The sequence below is a fragment of the Sus scrofa genome, chromosome 12 (assembly GCF_000003025.6).
Source record: "Sus scrofa isolate TJ Tabasco breed Duroc chromosome 12, Sscrofa11.1, whole genome shotgun sequence".
Lineage (NCBI taxonomy): Eukaryota > Metazoa > Chordata > Mammalia > Artiodactyla > Suidae > Sus > Sus scrofa.
The window spans coordinates 20,864,152-20,881,648 of record NC_010454.4 but is presented as its reverse complement, the minus strand read 5'-3'; the positions used below and the strand labels follow the sequence as shown (position 1 = coordinate 20,881,648).

Sequence of the window (17,497 nt, the reverse complement as noted above, 5' to 3'; positions counted from 1 at the left end):
GGGGAGGAGAGGAGTCTGGCGGCGGCGACTCTCGCTCGCTCGTCCTCACTGCCCGCGGTCCCGGCTCCAGGCACCATGTTCCGCGCGGGGCCCCCCAGCCACACCCTCCGCCGGCTCCCCCTGCTGCAGCTGCTGCTGCTGGCACAGGCCTTGGGGAGGGGGCTGGGCCGCGCCAACCCGGCCGGGGGCCCCCTGGAAGATGTAGTCATCGAGAGGTACCACATCCCCAGGGTCTGTCCCCGGGAAGTGCAGATGGGGGATTTTGTGCGCTACCACTACAACGGTACTTTCGAGGATGGCAAGAAGTTTGACTCGAGGTAATGGGTTGGGTGCCCCCAGACTCACTCTTCCCCCTTCCCTGAGACCCGGCCCAGGCTCCTTCAGTCCTGGGGTTCCCTCGTTGCTGCTTTTAAACGGTATCTGCATTCTCATACACACACCTCGATGGATCCCCTAACCCCAAACCTAGCAGCCTGGGTGGAAGGACTCCTAGATACCCGTCTCCCCAGAGACATCCCTGCCCTCAGCTTCAAACCTTTGCCCTTCAAAGGACCCCAGTTTCTTTTACACAAGCTCCTCTGTCCCCCAGAAGTGCTTGATAATCAAGGCCAGTGCTTTATTTAAAACTTTTGAGGGGGAGGTGGGTTCTGGGCCACAGAGCTGGGGGGAAGGGCATGGTCCCCGCTGTGTGTGAATCCTCCACTGGTCTCAGTCCAGGACCCTTTACCCTTCCATCCACCCGGACTCCCTTTCTGGTTCCAGTGCTTTTGCCTCTAGAAAAGAGGGAGGAAGTTGGAACTATTTTGGAGGGGTTGGAAGTTTTCAGGAGCCCTTGGGGTAAAGCTGATGGGCATTTTCAGACAATAGGATGGATCCCGGAGTGTCAGACATAGCTTCGCGTAGAGACCCTATCTGTCTATGTGTCACACAGGCCACCCTGGGCTTCTCCGAGGGTTTTCATGCCTCCTTCACCCCGTAATCCCGCACCCCCATCTCCCTCCATCTTAGCTCTACCAGGCCAGCGCTGCCACCCATCTTGCCAGCCTTGGAGTTTGAGAGACCAGCTTCTGCTCTGGTCTAGGCCTTTGGTATGCTCTGGCAAGTCCTTTTTCTTTTTTTTTTTTTGGATGGAGGCAGGTCAGCACTGTATGCCAGCCTCCGTTAAACTTTGGGTGTAGGCCACACACTGAAGCCCCAGCACCACACCCCACGAAGTCAGTCCCTTTTAGACCCTTCCCCCAAATGCATGTCTCAGCCTATAGAAATTAGTGGCCATGGTTTTGGAGGCAGGCAGTATATTAGGTAAGAGCAAGAATTCCTGGGGAGTTCCCCTTGTGGCTCAGCAGGTTAAGAACCCGACACGGTGTCCCTGAGGATGCGGGTTCCATCCCTGGCCTTGCTCAGTAGGTTGAGGACCCGGTGTTGTCACAAGCTGCAGCATGGGTCACAGATGCGGCTTGGATCCTGACTTGCTTCGGTTGTGATACAGGCCGACATCTGCAGCTCTGATTCGACCCCTAGTCTGGGAACCTCCATATGCTGCAGGTGCAGCCTTAAAAAAAAGAAAAAAAAAAAGTTTTTTTAAAAAGAACCCATGATGCTAAGACCCTGGGTTCAAAGCCAGGCTGTTATCATGGACATAGGAATTTTACCTCTCTAAGCTTTACTCTCCTCATATGAAAAAAGGAGATTAAAAACAGTCTGAAAAAGAGAGTTCTTACTGCCTAAGGTTGATGTAAGGACTCCAGATGATGAATGAAAGTGAACTTCACACAGTGCCTGGCAGTCTGCAAGCAGGTTCAGTACCCGTTAACCTTCACTCTGGAGAGAACTCGGGTTGTGCTTTACTGGTAGACACTTGTTGCCACGCCAGGGCTCTCACCACGGCGCTGTGAAGGAAGCAGGCCAGACATCCAGCCAGCTCACTGGGCAAAATGAGGTATAGGCAGTAGCCAGGAGTAGCCTTGGAGCCCATGGCTGCCAGGAAGTGGGGGAGGGGTTGGAAGGGGTCCCCTCCCTGATAGGGACTCAGATGGGGACTTTTGGATCCAGTCTGGGCCCAGTGCGTGCAGTGCTGAGTTTGGAAAACTTTCATAACCCATGGCCCATTCCATCAAAATAATAATCTCCCATCCTTTCTTAACTTCTGAAACTTGGGGTAAATTAAAACTATAACTAAGAGCAAATAAGAGCCATGGCAATTTAATTTTCTTATTTATTTATTTTTTTGTATTTTTTAGGCCACACCCTCGGCATATGGAGGTTCCCAGGCTAGGGGTCGAATCGGAGCTGTAGCTGCCGGCCTTCGCCAGAGCCACAGCAACTTGAGATCCGAGCCGCGTCTGCAACCTACACCACAGCTCACGGCAACGCCAGATCCTTAACCCACTGAGCGAGGCCAGGGATCGGACCCGAAACCTCATGGTTCCCAGTAGGGTTCGTTAACCACTGCGCCACAATGGGAACTCCGCCATGGCAATTTTAGAATAGGCCTTTTTTTCGAGAGCCTCTTGGGGATCAGTGGGTTAAGAACCCAACATAGTGTCTGTGAGGATGTGGGTTTGATCTCTGGCCTGGCTCAGTGGGTTAAGGATCCAGCATTGCCTCAACCTTCGGTGTAGGTCGCAGATGCAGCTTGGATCCACTGTCAAGGTGGCTGTGGTGGAGGCTGGCAACAGCAGCTCCAATTTGACCCCTAGCCTGGGAACCTCCATGTGCCGAAGTACGGCTGTAAAAAGAAAAAAAAATTTTTTTGAAAAAGAATGGGCTTTTTCAAAATGGAAAACCAATTCCTCTCCCCACCACCTAGCTCTGCTTCCCTTCCCTTTTCTCAATGAGTTTATGGTGGGGTGGCCCAAACACGGGCTTTGGAATTTAGCAGATCAGATCTTAGCTGTGTGACCTTGGACAAGTCACTTGTTCTTTCTTTCTTTTTTCTTTCTTCTTTCTTTTTTTTTTTTTTTTTGTCTTTTGTGATTTTTTTAGGGCCCCACCTGCGGCATGTGGAGGTTCCCAGGCTAGGGGTCAAATCAGAGCTACAGTTTGCGACCTACGCCACAGCCACAGCCACAGCAATGATGGATCCTAGCCGTGTCTGTGACCTACACCACAGCTCACGGCAACACCAGATCCTTAACCCACTGAGTGAGGCCAGGATGGAACCTGTAACCTCATAGTTCCCAGTCGGATTTGCTTCCATTGTACCACGACAGGAACTCCACTAGTTCTTTCAAGTCTCAACTTTTCTTATAAGAAAAATGAAATCAGGAGTTTCCATTGGGGCGTAGTGGAAATGAATCTGATTAGTATCCATGAGGTTTTGGGTTCGATCCCTGGCCTCACTCAGTGGGTTAAGGATCCAGAATTGCCATGAGCTGTGGTGTAGGCTGGAGACATGGCTTGGATCCTGCATTGCTGTGGCTGTGGTGTAGACCGGCAGCTGTAGCTCCTATTTGACCCCTAGCCTGGGAACCTCCATATGCCACAGGTGTGGCCCTAAAGAGCAAAAATAAAAACATATATATCTTTAAAAAAAAAAAGAAAAGAAAAATGAAGTCAATAATGCCCATCCCACAGGGGAGAGAATTAAATAAGATGCTGAGGGAGGTGTTTGGTGGCGCAGCAGGTGAAGGATCTGGCATCATCACTACAGTGGCTCGGGTCACTGTGGTTTGGGTTCAGTCCTTGGCTCAGGAGCTTCCACATGCCATGGACACAGCCAAAAAAAAAAAAAAAGTAATAAGGTAATGATTGCAAAATGCCAAATATTTCATCTGGCTTATCATTCAGCGCTCAGAAACTGGTCCTGGTCCCCTGGGTGCTGTGCTTCCCACTCTGTCAGCAGACAGTAGCTGCAAACAAGCCTGTTAAAAGCCCCTGGCCTCCTTAGGGATTTTTTTTTTTTCTTTTTACAGCCTTGCCTATGGCATATGGAAGTTCCCAGGCTAGGGTTCGAATCGGAGCTGCAACTGCCGGCCTATGCCACAGCCACAGCAACACATCTGGATCTGAGCCACATCTGCTCATGGCAACGCCAGATCCTCAACCCACTGAGTGAGGCCAGGGATTGAACCTGCACTCTCATGGAGGTTATGTCGGGTCCTTAACCCGCTGAACCACAATGGGAACTCCAGGGACTTCTTTTTGTTACAACCCATCCTATTCAGGTGAGTGTCGTGGCCCACCTGGGAGGGGGGCTTGAAGCAAGGAGGAGCACATCTGTGTGTAGGCAGGGGATTGTGTGTAAGCGTGTGTGTGCACCTGTGCATATAGGTGGCTGGGGCAGAGGCCACTGTGTCCCATCAGTCCCCTCCCTCCCCCAGCTATGACCGCCACACGTTGGTGGCCATCGTGGTGGGCGTGGGGCGCCTCATCACCGGCATGGACCGGGGCCTCATGGGCATGTGCGTCAATGAGCGGCGACGCCTCATCGTGCCTCCGCACCTGGGCTACGGCAGCATCGGCGTGGGTAAGGAGGGCTGGGGCCCGGCCAAGGGGGTGGAGGATACCAGAAGGCAGGAAACTGCCGCTCAGAGACAGAGAGTGACTTTCCAGGGTCACACAGCACAGGCAGAAGCGTGGCAGGTCTGGGACTAGAGTTTCCGTCTCTTGCCCCTGGGGTGAGAGGAAGGCAGATAACATTGGGTCCTTGGTGGGATCCTAGCTTGACAAAGGAGAAGGGGAACGAGGGATGGTGGAGGGGGAGGCCAAGCAGGATGCTCAGACCTCCACTCTGCCCCCCACTCCTGGGGCCTGCCCCTAACTCAGCGGGGCTCATTCCCCCGGATGCCACCCTCTACTTCGACGTGGTCCTGCTGGATGTGTGGAACAAGGCGGACACTGTGCAGGTGACCACCTTGCTGCGCCCACCTCACTGCCCCCGCATGGTCCAGGACAGCGACTTTGTCCGCTACCACTACAATGGCACGCTGCTGGATGGCACCGCCTTCGACACCAGGTAAGGGCTGGAGGGAGCCTTGGGTTTCTGGGAATGGTGGCACTCAGCGGGGGGTCCGGGAGCCACCCTACCTCTCCTATCAACTCTACCTCATTCTCTGCAGCTACAGCAGGGGCGGCACTTATGATACCTACGTGGGCTCTGGCTGGCTAATCAAGGGCATGGATCAGGGGCTGCTGGGCATGTGTCCTGGAGAGAGAAGGAAGATCATCATCCCTCCATTCCTGGCCTATGGCGAGAAAGGCTATGGTGAGGGCAGGCAGGGACCTGGGGATTCTCTGGAAGTGGGCTGCACACAGTTGTTCAGGTTGTGTACTGCACAAGGACATCTAGCCAAGGAGGCAAGTAGGGACGAAATCTAGCCCTTGGTGATGACTTCCCTAAGAAGAGGTGCTTTATCCTGATGCACACAAAGGCTCAGTATGGGCTGGTGGTGGCTCCCGGGAAAAACTCAGCTTAGGTCTCGCAAGGGAAGAACCAACCGGGGCTGCTGATGAGCAGGAAAGCGCTCTGGAAACCAGGGTTGGCGCCTTTTTGCGTGATGCTCACTTACGCCTCCCTGAGAGCCCTGTTTTGCTCTCCACTTGTATGGTTCAAGCCTATCCCTTCCCCAGGGACTGTGATCCCCCCGCAGGCCTCCCTCGTCTTCCATGTCCTACTGATTGACGTCCACAACCCCAAGGACACTGTCCAGCTGGAGACGCTGGAGCTGCCACCTGGCTGCGTTCGGAGGGCCGTGGCTGGGGACTTCATGCGTTACCACTACAACGGCTCCCTGATGGATGGCACCCTCTTTGATTCCAGGTCAGGGGCGTCCTGAGAAGAACTGCGGGGGCTGGGGAAGGGGGAAGGGCAGAGAAGCGAGGCTGGAAGGGAACAGCCAGGCTGGAAGGGAAGAGTCGGGTGTGGGCTCACCCGAGGCAGCAGCTGGGGGCGGCTCTCAGCTGCCTGGAAGGGCGGGGCCCCTGTGACGCCCTTGCTGGCCTCCCGCCTTATATCGCAGCTACTCCCGCAACCACACCTACAATACCTACGTGGGGCAGGGTTACATTATCCCCGGGATGGACCAGGGGCTGCAGGGCTCGTGTGCGGGGGAGCGCCGGAGGATCACCATCCCCCCCCACCTCGCCTACGGGGAGAACGGGACTGGTAAGCTTGTTCCCCGTTCCTCAAGCCAACACCCCAGCTCCTGACCTTCCCCCTGACCCGGGTGGGAGGGGTGGGATTCCAGCCACTACTCTGCCCCCCTCGTCACCAAAACTGGTCCCTGGTCCCCCATCCAACTCTTGCCACAAGGACTCCATCCTTTTCTCCTGGGATGGTCCCCTGCTTCTCGTGTTCCACACTGGAGAAGGGCAGCAACTCCTGAGCTTGGGGAGGGAGGGTGGTTATGGAAGAACAAAAACAGCACAGTCCTAGCAAGTAGAGACCTGGATTTGTGTCTCAGCTTCGCTGGAAGCCTCGGTGTGCTCACCTGTAAAATGGGACCAATCACTTTGGTCAGTGAGGGTACGTTATTGAGTGGTTGCAATATATGCGTAAAGGGTTTTCCAACTGGTACGCCCTCCCCCTCCCTTCCCTTCCTCTTCCTCCTCACCCCCCAGAGGTTATTAGAAGAGTTGAGGGAGTTCCTGTTGTGGCTCAGTGGGTTACAAACCCGACTCGGAACCATGAACCGTGCAGGTTCGATCCCTGGCCTCGCTCAGTGGGTTAAGGATCTGGCATTGCCGTGAGCTGTGGTGTACGTTGCAGACATGGCTCGGATCCTGCGTGGCTGTGCCTGTGGCATAGACCAGCAGCTGCAGCTCCAATTCGACCCCTAGCCTGGAAACTTCCATATGCCATGAGTGCGGCACTTAAAAAAAAAAGTTGACTCTGTGGACAAACATCCTATCCTTATTGAAGACCCCAGGACAGGGAAGGTCTAGGGGCTGCTGTGGGGACCTAAAGCAGCCGCTCCTAGACCCCAGCTGATCCACAACCCCATTCTGGCCCCAGGAGAAAAGATCCCTGGCTCCGCTGTGCTGATCTTCGATGTCCACGTCATCGACTTCCACAACCCTGCGGATCCCGTGGAAATCAAGACACTGTTCCGGCCCCCGGAGCCCTGCAACGAGACGGCCAAGCTCGGGGACTTTGTTCGCTACCACTACAACTGCTCTCTGCTGGATGGCACCAGGCTCTTCTCCTCGTGGGTCTGGGGCAGGGCCAGGGCTGGGCAGGTGGGTGGGCCCAGGCATGGGGAGTCCTCCTGGCAGCACCCACACTCTGGCTTCCCTCCCACGTTCCCACCTACGCGGGAGGAGGGAGCACAAGGAGCTGAAACTCCGCAGACAAAGGGAGGGTGAAGCGAGTGGTGGGGGGAGCTGCTAGCTCCATTCTATGGAGGGAAAGTGGAGCAGCAAGAGATGAGCCCGGGGCCGAAGTTCAGGGCGGCGGCAAGATGAGAAGGGGGTCCTATCTCTGAACCGATGGGCCCCTGCACCTGCCCTGTGGGGCTGCTCCAGAAATGACTTGGGAACTGGGCTGGCTGGGGACGATGGGAAGTGAACTGGCAGGGGGACAAGGGTGGCCACTGACCTGGGAATCTGCTCTCCCTCCAGCCATGACTACGGGGCCCCTCAGGAGGCAACTCTGGGGGCTCACAAGGTGATCGAAGGCCTGGACACGGGCCTGCAGGGCATGTGTGTGGGAGAGAGGCGGCAGGTTGTGGTCCCCCCACACCTGGCCCACGGAGAGAGCGGAGGTGAGCGGCAGAGACTGGCTTCCTCTCTGCCCCTGCCCGCCTGGGGCTTTGCCGGCTGGTGGGAGGAGGGAAGCCTTCCAGAGGGTTCTTTAAACATCCCATGCCCCCCTTTCCAGCCCCCAAGGGGGGGAAACTGAAGCCTGCAGGCCGGGAGCACACTGCGCAGGCTGCTGCGAAAGGGGACCCAGCCCCTCCCCTTCTCTCCTCCCTCCCTCCAGCCCGAGGGGTCCCTGGCAGTGCGGTGCTGCTGTTTGAGGTGGAGCTGGTGTCCCGGGAGGATGGGCTGCCCACGGGCTACCTGTTTGTGTGGCACGAGGACCCTCCTGCCAACCTGTTTGAAGACCTGGACCTCAACAAGGATGGCGAGGTGTCCCCGGAGGAGGTGGGTGAGAAGGTCGCTCCTTCTAATAACCACTCCCATGCTGTCGCCCTTGCATGGTGGCCTCCAACAAGAACGCAGTGCATGTCCGCTGTCCTGTCTGCACCCGTGTTCCCGCCCTTCTGCAGGTCACTATGCCTTAAGTCCCTCGTCCCTGCCCTTCCCTGTGGCCCATGCAGCCCGTTACCCTCATGGCTGCCTGTCCCTCGTGCACGCTCTCCACCCTGGCCCCACTCAGGACCCGCGCCAGCGTTCCTCCTCGGTCCCCACCGGCTGGCCTCCCACCTCGGAACCCTTCCCAAGGCCACCATGGCTGCTCCCGCGAGACGCTCACTCTCCCCTCCTCGGCTCTCCTCGCCCCAGTTCTCCACCTTCATCAAGGCCCAAGTCAGTGAGGGCAAAGGACGCCTCTTGCCGGGCCAGGATCCAGAGAAAACCATAGGAGACATGTTCCAGAATCAGGATCGCAACCAGGATGGCAAGATCACGGTCGAGGAGCTCAAGCTGAAGTCCGATGAAGACCAGGAGCGGGTCCATGAGGAGCTCTGAAGGGCAGAGGCCGGGCCCTAATGCAAAGGCCCACGTCCTAGGGGCACAGTTGGGCAGTGGGGCTGACTTTCCAACAGTCACCCTCCCCTCTGCTGGGATGAGGTCTGGAAGCATCTAAAAAGTGGCCAGAGGGGGCAGCTCTGGTCTTCCCACTGCCCCAGAGGAACATCCACGGCACAGGCCTCTGTTCGGTTTTTCTCTTCCAACCCCAAACCCCTTCCTTAAAAGTTTCGGAGTTACAAAGCCACTGTGGGCACGGGCAGGATCTGGAGATTGGCCGAGACCACTGCTGGGCCTGGCCCAGGTCTCCCCTCTATCACCAGCCGCTGAACAAGGCCAAGCTCACCGTGTCTTCATCTCCCCCGACTTCCCCTTTGCCTCTACTGTTCTCACCATCCTCGAACCCCCGCCTGTAGCCCCCTTCCTCCGTCCTGGCAACTCCCCAGGCCATGGGCCTCCAGTTCCCTCTCTGCTCTGGCTGGTTCCTAGGGAAGGGTGGTTCCAGGAGGGCAGCCCTACCTCACCTGTCCTGTTCCCCCCTCGCTGTGTCCAGTGGTAGCTTAGGTGCCATCAGGATGCTGCAGGTCAAGGCTGGGTTTTATGTCCACTTTCCTCCCTAAAGAAGGCTGCCTTCTCTAAGAGCCAAGGAACAGGAAAAAAATCGAAGGTGGGTCATGAAGAAACCTACTTGCCTGGGCCCGAGGGCTATGAAAGCCTTGGTTCAGGGCTCAGATAAACGTGGACGAGGGGAATCACTGCGGGCTGAGGGGTGAAAGGGAGGTGGGCGGAGCTCTGCACACTCAAAAGACAAAACTGGTGTCAGATCCCTTTCTCCTTTGTGCCAAATAAAAGACTAAACCAAAGGCCTTGGCATGTGGTCTTTCTGGGGCGGAGGCCCTTAGACCCAGATGTTGGCAGGAAGGGGAACAAAGCAGGCTGTCTCCGCGGCCTGTCAGATCCAGACCCGGTGTCCCCAGGTCTTGGCCTGCAGGAGAGGCCTGAAGATGTGATGCTAGTTGTCTCAGCTAAACGGAAAAACAAGGTCCCTCAGCTCAAACACAACATAGAAAGCTTGGAATAAATTGAACTGTACAGGTCAGATTCCTTTTTCATAGATTTTTTTCATTTTCTGGGCTGCACATGTGGCACATGGAGGTTCCCAGGCTAGGGGCTGAATCAGAGCTGCAGCTGCCACAGCAGCACATCTGGATCTGAGCCACATCTGTGACCTACACTACAGCTCACAGCAACGCCAGACCCTTCACCCACTGAGTGAGGTTAGGGATGCAACCTGTCTCCTCATGGATACTAGTTCATAACCCACTGAGCCACAGCGGGAACTCCCCATAGATGGGCTCTAATACCATATCCCTGCCTCTCCTGGCTGCCAGCTGTTAACCACCTGCCCCATGCGCCTCCCTCCTGCCACAAAGAAACTGCTGGTGTCCTGAGGGAGGAGTTGCTTCAGCCACCAGTCAGGCCATCTGCCCTCAGCTGCCTTGCCTGGACTCTGGCCAGTGCCACAGAGATGACCCAAGGCACCCAAGGAGGGGGAACGCGGGAGTGCTTGGGAGACAAAATGACTGGACTGGCCCTGAACTTGCCCAAGACCCCCTAAGATGTAGCTGCTCCCCACAGCCGCCAGTGACTGACACTCCCGGGTGCCAAGGCATCCAGAAAGCACCTCCGGGCCTGATGGTGGCTGCAAATCCAGCCTCCAATGATAACCCCCCCACCAAACCTAACAGCACCACCGGTACTAAGCCTGCACGGAGGCAGCGTGATGCAGGAGAGAAGGCCAGCTCTGGTCAGAAACAATGCAACCCTGGCTCAAGTTCCCTGAACTTTGGACCTTCCAAGTCATCTGAATGGACCTGCACCTCCTGCAGGGTCACCACGAGGACTAAACAGCACGCCTCTGGGTGCACACAGCAGGCGAGTCAACCCTCCCATTACCTTCCCTTCAGAGCTTCGGATAAACTGCTCCAGCAGCCAGGCAGGCAGGTAAGGAAATGACTGTGACTTTGTCCAGAGTGCCTGCTCCTTTCAGGTCCCCACACTCAGCCTCCTTAAGTCATCGCTTATAGCGGCCCTGGGCCCACAGATGGACGAGGAAGGATGGGAGCCGAGGGCACAAGGGGAAATCCACATAAAGAGGGGGCTTTGCAGGAAGTTCCTGTGGGGCGCAGCACGTGAAGGATTTGGCTTTGCTGTAGCTGCAACCTGCACCACAGCTGCAACAATCCCTGGCCCTGGATATTTCCTATACCACAGGTGTGGCCAAAATAAAGCAAAAAGAAAAAAAAGTGGGGGCCATGCAGACAGGGACAGCCAGATGCAGCCGATCTGACCAAATTTCAAGTTTAACGGACAGCTGCTAAAGAATCAAAGTCAAACCAGAGGGTCTCCTGGGCTAATTCAGTGGTTTCCAAACTGTGTTCCTGGGGCCCTAGCAGCTTTCTGGAGGTTCCTGCGCCTCCAGGGCCAGGAGGTACAGACCCTGCCACCTGCTGCCCCCAAGTCAGAACAGGCGTTTTGTCCTTTTTTTTATTTTGGTTTATTTCACATATCAGATTTGTTTGAAGAATAGCTTCCCGTGTTGAAAACTTCTGGACAAAAGGATCCCTGGACCAAATGACTCCTAAAGGGCTAAAACCACGTATGTCCACAGTTCATCTGGAATGGTTGTTGCTGCCCTCCCGCCTGGCAAGGCTCCCTCAAGCCTCTGGAGAACACAAACGAAGGGGCCGGGAAAAGGAGGGACGGGCGAGGGCCAGCTGCTCCCGCCACCCAGGACTTGTCTCTGCTCTACACGCACAGGGAGGAGCAGCGCTCAGAGCAGGGCAGCTTCGGCGGAGGTTCCCTCTCCATCACAGGCCTCGCGCCTGCCCTCAGGGGCCCTGCATCTCTGTCCAGTCCTCCTGCTGCAGGATGTGCTGCAGCAGCCCGTTGACCACGTCCAGTGTCTCGTCCTTCTCCAGCACGATGTCATAGGAGTCCATGTAGCGCTCTCGCCACTCTTCCACCTGCCCGGGGAGCAGAGACTGAGAGTCCCCCAAACACTCTGCCCTCAGCCCCTGCAGAGCACCTGGGGCTGGGGACGAGGGCTTTCAAGCTGAGACTCCCCAAGAGAAGTTCAAGGTTCCTGGGACCTGCCCTTTGGAGACACAGATGGCCTTGGGCGCAGGCTGCCCCAGTTAACCCTGGGGTTGGGTTCAAAAGGACAGTCCCAGAGATTAGAAGCAAAAAACCAGATGTTGCCTCTAATCTGTCTGGACTGAATTTTGACAAAGCTTCAGTACCGGCTGGCTGAGGGTGGGGACGGCTGGCCTTCCAGCCTGACCCCACACAGTGACCATCTGTGACCATCTTTTCACCCCATCTACCTCTGGTCTGTTCTTCTGTTTTCCTTCTCTAAATTATAAACCCACATCCTGAAAGCCAAGGTCTCCCATTTCAATCATGCCTTACAGCTATGATTTAGGGGCACTGGTAATCAGCCCCAACCACTTTCTAAACTAGGTCACCTTGGGCAGGTTACTTAACCCCCTGGCCTCAGTTTCCTCATTTGTAAACTGGGTCTGAGAGTCATGACATCGAAGTATGACTGTACAGAATAACTGGCACACGGCGAGCACTCAGTAAGTGTGGGTTCTGAGGACGTGCTCTGACCTGCGGGTCACACCACGTGTGGCGCGCACAGCTGTAACCACTGGGCATCTCTCCTGTTTCCGAGGAGACTCTGGCTTGTGTCTGACCTCTAAGACTTCGCCCAGGGCCTGGCCCACAGAAGGTGTTCAATAAGCACGTGTTCACAGGAATCGAAGTGACCGGGTCCCCTAGCTACCTACCTTGTCATTTAGGAAGCCGATCTTGAGAATGTTCTCCACACCAGGAACCCCATCGGCCATAGTAAGGTCCCCCAGGGAGTCTCCCAGCAGGAGGATGTTGGTTTTGCCCTGAAGCTGCTGGAAGAAGGTGGAATTCTCACACACGGAGCTGTTCTTGTTGTAGGTGTGTATGAGCTGGCCCTTGAATCCCTTTAGGAAACCCTAAATAAGAGAGAGACAGAAGGGCTACAGGGGACCCATCTCAGGCCAGTTTTCCACCATCTCTGCCACAGAGGAAAGAGGATCCTGAAAGCCAAAGACAATGTCAAAACTTCGTTGTAGTGGACACTAGGAGTCAGCGAGCTAAGGCCCATGGGCTAGATTTGGCCTACGTTTGTAAATGAAGTTTTATTGGGACACGGCCGGGTCCATCCGTTACATCTTGTCTGTGGCTGCTTTTCTGTGTGACAAAAGTACTTGTGACAGAGAGCACATTGCCCACAAAGCCTAAGATATTTGTTACCTGGTCTTTTATAGAAAAAGTTTACAAGCCCTGGTTTAAACTAACAGGGACCATCAAATACTGTTGATCACGTACTGTGGGAGAAGCACAAAGCCCATGATACAAGCACTGCCCTCGCTACAGGCGTGCTGACCCCGCCACGGGCCACAATCTAACCACAGGTCAAAGGGATGAAAGTTCCAGCCCTGGTTTTAAGGGGAAGAAGCCAGAGCCATGGGTGAGTCAGAGCAGCCCTCCTCTGGCTCAAAAAAACAAGCCCAGGGAGTTCGCATCGTGGCTCAGCGGTAACAAACCCAACTAGGATCCATGAGGATGGCAGGTTTGATCCTTGGCCTCGCTCAGTGGGTTAAAGATCCAGCGTTGCTGTGGCTGTGGTGTAGGCTGGCAGCTGCAGCTCTGATTCAACCTCTAGCCTGGGAACTTCCATGTGCCGCAGGTATGGCTGTAAAAAGCAAAAAAGCAAAAAAGCAAAAAAAAAAAAAAGAAGAAAAACAAGTCCAAGTCCAGGCCCTTGAGTACCTAGAATGGCACCTAGCCCATGAGAGTGACACAGAGCCTGGTTGACACTGAAACTAGGTCCTCTCTGGCACAGAGCAACTGTTGGCCAAACGCCCAAGAATGGGTCCTTTAAAAGCAACTGTCTTTAACTGGCGTTAATAGATAAATACCTGCAAAGAAGCCAGCATGCCTTCCCCTCTCCTTTCTTCCTCCCATCAGGGTTAACATTTAGGGGGAAGCACCCTAGCTGGCTGTCCCCCGCCCCCCGTCCCAGCCCAAATGAGATGTGGCTCACCTCTTCGTCAAACTCCATGTAGTTAGACACAACGTGAATGTTGGGGTGGAACACTCTCCTCTGCCGAATAATCTCTTCCAGGACATCGCCAATGCCCGCGGAAAAGATGAGAAGGGGAACGTGGTTCTGGGAGAGGGTGTGGAAGAACGTCTTGTAGCCATCCCTGAAAAAGACGAATCGTTCTGAAATGGCCTCTGTGACTGTTCTTAATTCTCTATTTGGGTTACATATGTTTTAATTTTTTAAAACCTTTTTTTTTGCTATTTTCGGGCTGCACTGGCAGCATATGGAGGTTCCCAGGCTCGGGGTCTAATCGGAGCTACAACTGCCAGCCTACACCACAGCCACAGCAACGAGGGATCCGAGCCGCATCTGCGACCTACACAACAGCTCACGGCAACGCCAGATCCTTAACCCACTGAGCAAGGCCAGGGATCAAACCCAGGTTCTCATGTCAGCTAGTCGGGTTTGTTAACCACTGAGCCATGAAGGGAACTCCAAAAAACGTTTTAAATTGAGGCATAAAATACATGGAGTAAACGCTAAAGTGCACCCATCTTAAGTGTTCAGCTCAATTAATATTTACATTATATCTCCACCCATGTAATTACTCAGCAGATCAAGGTTCCCTCACGTCCCTTCCCTGTCAAGGCCATCACCCCAATCGTCACCACTCATTACCTCTGCCTGCCCCCAAACCTCATATAAATGAGCCCATATATGTTTGTTTCTGGATTATTTTGCCTGAGCAAAATATAACCAGGCAGCTCTCCCCGGGGAGCTTCACCAGGGAACACCCCAAACCCACCCGGCACTTACTGGGTCTGCACATGTCTGTTCTCCTGGCTTTCCGTGAGCTAGCCCCTCTCCTTCCTCTACGCGCCCCCATCCCTCCTCCACTAAAGAATGCTCCAGCAGAGAGCTGCACTGTGACGGCCACCGATGATCAAGGGGCCTGGGCCAACTCCCATGTCTGGATAAAGAACACCAGTCACCGGAGTTCCCATTGTGGCTCAGTGGGTTACAAACCTGACTAGTATCCATGAGGATGAGGGTTCGATCCTTGGCCTCGCTTAGTGGGTTAAGGATCCCGCATTGCTGTGGCTGTGGTGTAGGCCGGCAGCTGCAGCTCCAATTCAAAGGTACAGCCTAGGAACTTCCATATGACACAGGTAAGCCCTAAAAAGCAAAATAAACAAATAAAAAAGAACACCAGTCACCATGAGAACCCTAAAAGTCCTTTTCTCATTGGGAAAAATGAGCTGGACGCTGCCTGTTTTAGGAGATGGAGCCCTGGTCATGGTCACATCACATCCACCATCAGCACACTGTGTCCTGGGCCATACCCAGGGGTAGAAAACGCTCTGGCTGTGCCCAGAGAGGAAAAGCAAGACCTCCGCAGCAGCCACTAGCAGTGTCAGGTCTCTTCTGACTCTCCCAGCAACTAACTCCTCTCCACTCCGGCCTCTCCTCTGAGAGCAAAGCCATCCCACACAGTCTGGCAGCAAGGTTCACCAAAGCAGGCAGCTCACCTAAGCATGGCGCTGGATTCTCTCACCACCTGGGCTATCTGAAACTTCTGAATCTTCTGCTGGCACAGGAGATCATGTGCTTTGGTCCACCTGGAAACAGACATCTCACAAAACCCCAAATTCAAACACTAAGTAAAGTGTCCTTTCCCACCTTGGGGCTGAGCCCCTCTAGAGTAACTGACAGAAATGGCCCCATTCTCTCCCCCAGAACCGTTTCCTCAAGGGCCCTTAAAGGAAGAGGGTGAAACAACAGCACAGCAGACGAGAGCTGGGTGAGCGGCTGCTGGCGTCAAAGCTCTTCCGAATCCCTCCTCTGTGACAGAACTGGGGCTCTGCCTAATGATAACTAGTTTCCTTAGGAGGGTTATCTCCCCAGAGCACTTATTCCCAGAGGTCCTGTTGTGGCTCAGAGGGTTAAGAAGCTGACTAGTATCCATGAGGACTCAAGTTCAATTCCTGGGGGGCTCAGTGGGTTAAGGATCTGTCTTTGCCGCAAGCTGTGTTGTAGGTTGCAGATGGGGCTCGGATCCAGCATTGCTGTGGCTGTGGGGTAGGCCGGCAGCTGCAACTCTGACTCGACCCCTAGCCTGGGAACCTCCATATGCTGCAGGTACAGCCCTAAAAAGGAGAAAAGGAAAAAAAGCACTTATTCCCTAAAACTAAGGGGCTTCTAACTCATTCCAAGGATTCTCAGTAAGCCCTCTACTCTAGCAGAAGCCACGAATAGCCTGGCTGTGTTGAACCGTTTGTTCTCACAGGAGGGCTTGTGGCATTCAGCTGATAAGCTCTTAGTAAGATAAAGGAGCCTGCAGCTGACCAAAGCTCAGGAAAATTATGCCCCCTTCCAGACTAATCCACCGTGAGGGCCAGAGGTGTTTCACCACCACCATCACTTACCACTCCACCATGTGGGGTAACTTCTCTTTGATGGTCCGGTCTGGGTCAATCTCAATTGGATAATAGTGGTGGAGAAGCGCTTTGAGCTGTGACGGCCAAAGGAAGAGAAAAGCCATTAGTCCACATCAAGTTTACCCAGCAGAGTCCTACGGTCCAGCGTGAGGATGCAGATGATGCAGCTTCAGGAGAGGGAGTGCCTGGATCTGCAGAGCTGGCCAGCCCTCTGCACTCCCCCAAGACAGTGAGATAGCATCAACAACACAAAGAGCTATGGCTATCGGATGCCAGGCTTACTGGAACTGTGCTGCTGCTGCTGTTGTAAATTAGCTCAGGCATCAGCATTGAATCGTTAAGAACTGATTAAATGGGGATTTCCCGTCGTGGCTCAGTGGTTAATGAATCTGACTAGGAACCATGAGGTTGAGGGTTCAATCCCTGGCCTTGATCAGTGGGTTAAGAATCTGGCGTTGTCGTGAGCGGTGGGGTAGGTTGTAGACTAGGCTTGGGTCCCGAGTTGCTGTGGCTCTGGTGTAGGCTGGCGGCTACACCTCCAATTCGACCCCTAACCTGGGAACCTCCATGTGTCGCAGAAGCGGCCCTAGAAAAGACAAAAAAAAAAAGAAAAAAAAAAAAAGAAGACCTGATTAAATGGTGTACTTTCCCAGATGTGGTATACTTCCTCAGGTGGAAGGCAAGATAGCTTTAGGGAGGCACATGGATAAAAGCACTTTTATTTTAGTGCTTTGGGATGCATGGGGTTTTTTTTGTTTGTTTGTTTGTTTGTTTGCTTTTTAGGGCTGCATCTTCAACACATGGAAGTTCCCAGGCTAGGGGCAGAATCAGAGCTACAGCTGCTGGCTTACACAACAGCCAGAGCAATGCTGGATCCAAGCCACATCTATGACCTACACCACAGTTCACGGCAACACGGGATCCTTAACCTGCTGAGTGAGGCCAGGGATCAAATGAGCTTCTCATGGATACTAATCGGATTCGTTTCTGCTGCGCCACAATGGGAACTCCCAGGACGCATTTTAATGTAATGTGAGAAAAAGAAAACTAGCACATTAAACTCATGCTTTCATAAAGATTGTTTCTTTTCCAAGTTAAGTGCCTTCAGATCTTTAAAAGCATGACAACTTACACACATCTGGCAAAAATCATGAAAGTGGAACTAGAAGACTAGTTTGGGACACAGCGTGTTTGGGGATAACTCCACCACACTGCCAACGTCAAGAGGACAACCTCACGGGAGTCTCCACGTGCACGTTCTCTGGCTAAGGCTACCTTC

General features: G+C 54.2%; 2 protein-coding genes across 3 annotated transcripts in view; one reads left to right on the top strand and one right to left on the bottom strand.

Moving 5' to 3' along the window:
- On the top strand, positions 45 to 9,494 carry FKBP10 (FK506 binding protein 10, 65 kDa). Its single transcript, NM_001243807.1, is given in 10 exon segments — positions 45 to 317; positions 4,323 to 4,468; positions 4,768 to 4,957; positions 5,061 to 5,206; positions 5,572 to 5,761; positions 5,961 to 6,106; positions 6,956 to 7,148; positions 7,561 to 7,703; positions 7,922 to 8,085; positions 8,446 to 9,494. Coding segments are annotated over 10 exon segments (1,746 nt in total). The 5' UTR covers positions 45 to 75; the 3' UTR covers positions 8,632 to 9,494.
- NT5C3B (5'-nucleotidase, cytosolic IIIB) overlaps positions 11,165 to 17,497 on the bottom strand; it is an 8,301-nt gene continuing 1,968 nt past the window's right edge. For both annotated transcript variants that reach the window (XM_021066994.1, XM_021066995.1), the window contains 5 exons: positions 16,207 to 16,292; positions 15,310 to 15,399; positions 13,778 to 13,940; positions 12,483 to 12,683; positions 11,165 to 11,657 (listed from right to left, as the gene is read on the bottom strand). In XM_021066994.1, coding sequence (XP_020922653.1) covers positions 11,523 to 11,657; positions 12,483 to 12,683; positions 13,778 to 13,940; positions 15,310 to 15,399; positions 16,207 to 16,292 — 675 coding nt within the window. In that variant the 3' untranslated portion in view covers positions 11,165 to 11,522. The remainder of the gene's footprint in view (positions 11,658 to 12,482; positions 12,684 to 13,777; positions 13,941 to 15,309; positions 15,400 to 16,206; positions 16,293 to 17,497) is intronic.